The 3,562-nt window shown below is 56.6% G+C and overlaps 1 protein-coding gene across 3 annotated transcripts in view; it reads right to left on the minus strand.

Annotated features, from left to right (window-relative positions):
* The window catches only part of ECM1 (extracellular matrix protein 1), a 7,118-nt gene that overhangs the window by 914 nt on the left and 2,642 nt on the right, over positions 1-3,562 (minus strand). For 2 of the 3 annotated variants that reach the window (XM_021715202.1, XM_008063420.1), the window contains exons 6-9: positions 2,495-2,817; positions 1,619-1,993; positions 886-1,106; positions 643-730 (exon numbers count right to left, since the gene is read on the minus strand). In XM_021715202.1, the coding sequence (XP_021570877.1) occupies positions 643-730; positions 886-1,106; positions 1,619-1,993; positions 2,495-2,817 (1,007 nt within the window). The remainder of the gene's footprint in view (positions 1-642; positions 731-885; positions 1,107-1,618; positions 1,994-2,494; positions 2,818-3,562) is intronic. The other variant, XM_021715203.1, reaches the window with a different exon arrangement.

A 3,562-nucleotide genomic window follows, 5' to 3' on the forward strand; every position in this document is an offset into this window, starting at 1 on the left:
TCCAACTCAAAAAAAAAAAAAAAAGAGACAAGGTCTTGCTTTGTCACCCAAGCTGGAGTGTAGTGGCATGCTCCTAGCTCACTGCAGCCTCGAATTCCCAGGCTCAAGCTAATTTTTGATTTTTATTTATTTATTTTTATATTTTGAGTTGGAGTCTCACTCTGTTGCTCAGGCTGGAGGGCAGTGGGATGCTCATGACCATCACAGCCTCGACCTGCTCGGCTCAGGCGATCCTTCTGCCTCAGCCTTCCAAGTAGCTGGAACCACAGGTACACACCACCAACCTGGCTAATTTTTTTTTTAATTTGTTGTAGAGATGAAGTCTCACCATGTTGTCCAAGCTGGTCTCGAACCCATGGGCTCAGGCAATCCTCTTGCCTCAGCCTCCCAAAGTGCTGGGATTATAGGTGTGAGCCACCGCACCTGGCTAATTTTTTATTTTATAGAGACAGGATCTTGCTATGTTGCCCAGGCTGGTCTTAAACACCTTGTCAAGTGATCCTCCTGCCTTGGCCTCCCAAAGTGCCCAGCCAATCCTCACTGTTTCTGAGGGCTGGGTTGAGGTGCTAAAGAGAAGCATTGCCTGCAGTTCTAGCTCTCCCTTTCCTCTGGAGACTGTGCCCCTCACACACACACACTCACCTCATCCTCTGCACAGCAGGCCTGTTCTGCAAACGGCAGGTCACAGCAGCGGGCAGTCATGTTGTGGATCAGCCCAGGAATCTGCTTACTATGTTGGTGTGAAAGGGTCAGGGGTTAGGGTCATTGGGCATCCTCTGGCATCAAAGTGGTGCTGGGAGACCCCAACTCTGCCCTTCCCAAGGGCACCCCAGAAGGGAGGTTTTGGGAAAGCAAGTGAGTGGGGGAGGACCGGGCAAGACTCACTGCTTGGTGAGAACCCTTTGGTTTCCACAGAGTTGGTCCATGAGGTTGGGGGTGACGCGGCTGATGTCGACGGTCAAGATGTCCCGGTCATAGTTGGGGTAGGGAGCCAGGTGGGCAAAGCACTCATCGCGAGCAGGGCTAGGCGGGTAGTGGCAACACAGGTGGTGGTGGGTCTTGACGGCATGCTCCCGGTCACAGTACTGGTCAAGGGTGTCCTCCCACTGTGGGCCAGAGAGGGAAGTCAGAAGCCTGGACACTTGGTCATTTCTCTCCCGACTTTCCTTATTGTCCCAGGCTACGAGGTGAGGGGCTCCCAGTTCCAGGGGCCAAAAGGGGAGGGCAAAGAATCAGAGGCCAAGGAGGCAGCTATGGGTGTGTGGGGTTGGGAAGGCGGAAGCTGGAAGCCCCGATGAGTCTCCACATTGGCCATGGGAGATGAGCAGGAACAGCGGATGGACAGGGTCAGGTGGGGCCAGAGCCGGACGGGCGGACGGAAGGATGGCAGACAGGTGCGTGTTGGGGTCATGGGCGATGAGGCCGGGAGTGCAGTGTGAAGGCTCAAGACGAACAGACTCATGATGAACACAGCGGATGGACGGACAGCCACAAACAGACGAACAGGCGGATGTGCTCACAACAGGGAGGTACGCGGACGGATGGACCGGCAGGATCAGAGGTCGAAGGCGGGCAGGCAGGCACACAGGCCCTTGGGGAGGCTGGGTCGCCCACTTACGGCCTTCCATGTACAGGTGTGGTTGTTCCCCTGGCGGCAGCAGCGCTGGAACTCGCCCTCCAGCCGGGTCAGAGCCTGCAGCTGCCTTTGGATGGGGTCGGTAGCCGGGAGATTGCGTGGCACCGAGCGGAAGCGTCTCAGGTGGCAGATGTTCTTGACATTGTCCAATGTGGGCACCCCAGGGGGAAAAGGCAGCTCGGGGCCCGAGGAAATACCAGACTGGTGGTTGGGGCAGGCCCGGAGGTGGTAGTGTGGCCGGGGAGCTTCCTCCTGGAAGCAGGAGAATCGAACCTCCCCCTGCTGTCTGCAGCACCAGTGGGGTCGGGTCTTGACTGAGAACTCGGCCTCACAGAACCGGTTCATTGTGTCCTCCCACTAGAGCAAGAGGGGTGGGTCAGCCCAGCAGCCACTGTCCACATTCCTGCCTTCCTCCCAGGCTCCAGGAAAGGACCCTGGGCAAGCAGATAAGAAAGAAGCAGCGGCTGTCCTCTGCTCTTCTGGTGCACGTGGGGGACCCAGGATAGGGTCAGGAAAGGGACTTGAGGTTCTCCACTCCCGGGCCTCTAGACCCCCCCCACCCATACACCCTGTCTAGGGGTTAAAGAACAGCACTGACATGAAAGGGACTTGAGGTTCTCCACTCCCGGGCCTCTAGACCACACACACACACACACACACACACACACACACACACACACACTCACTCCCGGGCCTCTAGACCACACACACATACACACACACACACACACACACACACACACACACACCCCGGGCCTCTAGACCACACACACACACACACACACACACACACACACACACACACACCCCTGTCTAGGGGTTAAAGAACAGCACTGACATGAAGAGCGCAACTCTTACCACGAGCTTCGCACACTCTAGGCGATTTGAGAGGCTGCGGCAGCGGCAGCAACGGGAATATCCAGTCTCCAGGAAATTGAGGGTCTCACCCTGACGAGTCAAGTGGGAGAAGCCAGACTGCGGCAGGTTCCAGGGGCCGTACACCACGTGCTGACGGTTAGGGAGGCAGATCTGGTTCAGGTTGTCTGGAGAAGGCCGCCCAGGGGGGAAGCCATCCAACCGGTGGCTCCAGCCCCCGCGGGGCCGGCCCTGTTGGCAGTGCAGGGCTGGGTTCCAAGGCTCCGGTTCTGGATGGTCGTGGCCCGTCAGGGGAGCTGGCTGTCCTAGAGGGGGGAAAACAGCAGGCAGGGGGCACATGTGGGGCGACAGAGTGAGACTCCAGACTCAAAAAAAAGAGAGATCCACAAAAGCCGATGAGCTGGAGCCCTGAGAGAACTTGGGGCTGAGAGAAGGCTGAGAGGACAGACAGGAAACCAGCAGAACATCGTCTGTGTCTCCTACTTTCAGAATGGCCGACCGGAAGGAAAAGTGAGGCAGGAAAGGTGTCCCCCTCGCAGCCTCCCCGACCGCCTCCCAAATGGCCGACTTCCTGCGCTGCTCCCGACTCAGGCTGCCCACTCTTCTCCCTGGGGTCCTGAGCACTAAGGCAGGGGGAGGGACAGACCAAAGCTGTCATTCACCCTCCCTCTGCTTTGATCGGAAGGTCATCTCCTCCTGATATGGAAGAGGTGGGTCTACTGAGGTAGAAGGAGTAAGCAAAAATCACACTGGGGTGGGCATCTCTAGGAGAGAGGGGCCTGGCTAGGTTCATACACAGAGGAACTCAATGGAGAAGCAAGTGAAAATAAATGCTATTTTCATATCACCTAATCACATGGCTTTTTTATTTTTTTATTTTTTGAGTAGGAGTCTCACTCTGTCACCCAGGCTGGAGGGCAGTGGCACGCTCCCGGTTACTGCAGCCTCGACCTGTTGGGCTCAGGCGATCCTTCTCCTCAGCCTTCCAAGTAACTGGAACTACAGGCAAGCGCCACCATGCCTGGCTAATTTTTTTTTTTTTTTTTTGAG

The sequence above is a fragment of the Carlito syrichta genome, unplaced genomic scaffold (genome assembly GCF_000164805.1).
Source record: "Carlito syrichta isolate Samal-C Ts95f unplaced genomic scaffold, Tarsius_syrichta-2.0.1 Scaffold306837, whole genome shotgun sequence".
NCBI classification, from domain to species: domain Eukaryota; kingdom Metazoa; phylum Chordata; class Mammalia; order Primates; family Tarsiidae; genus Carlito; species Carlito syrichta.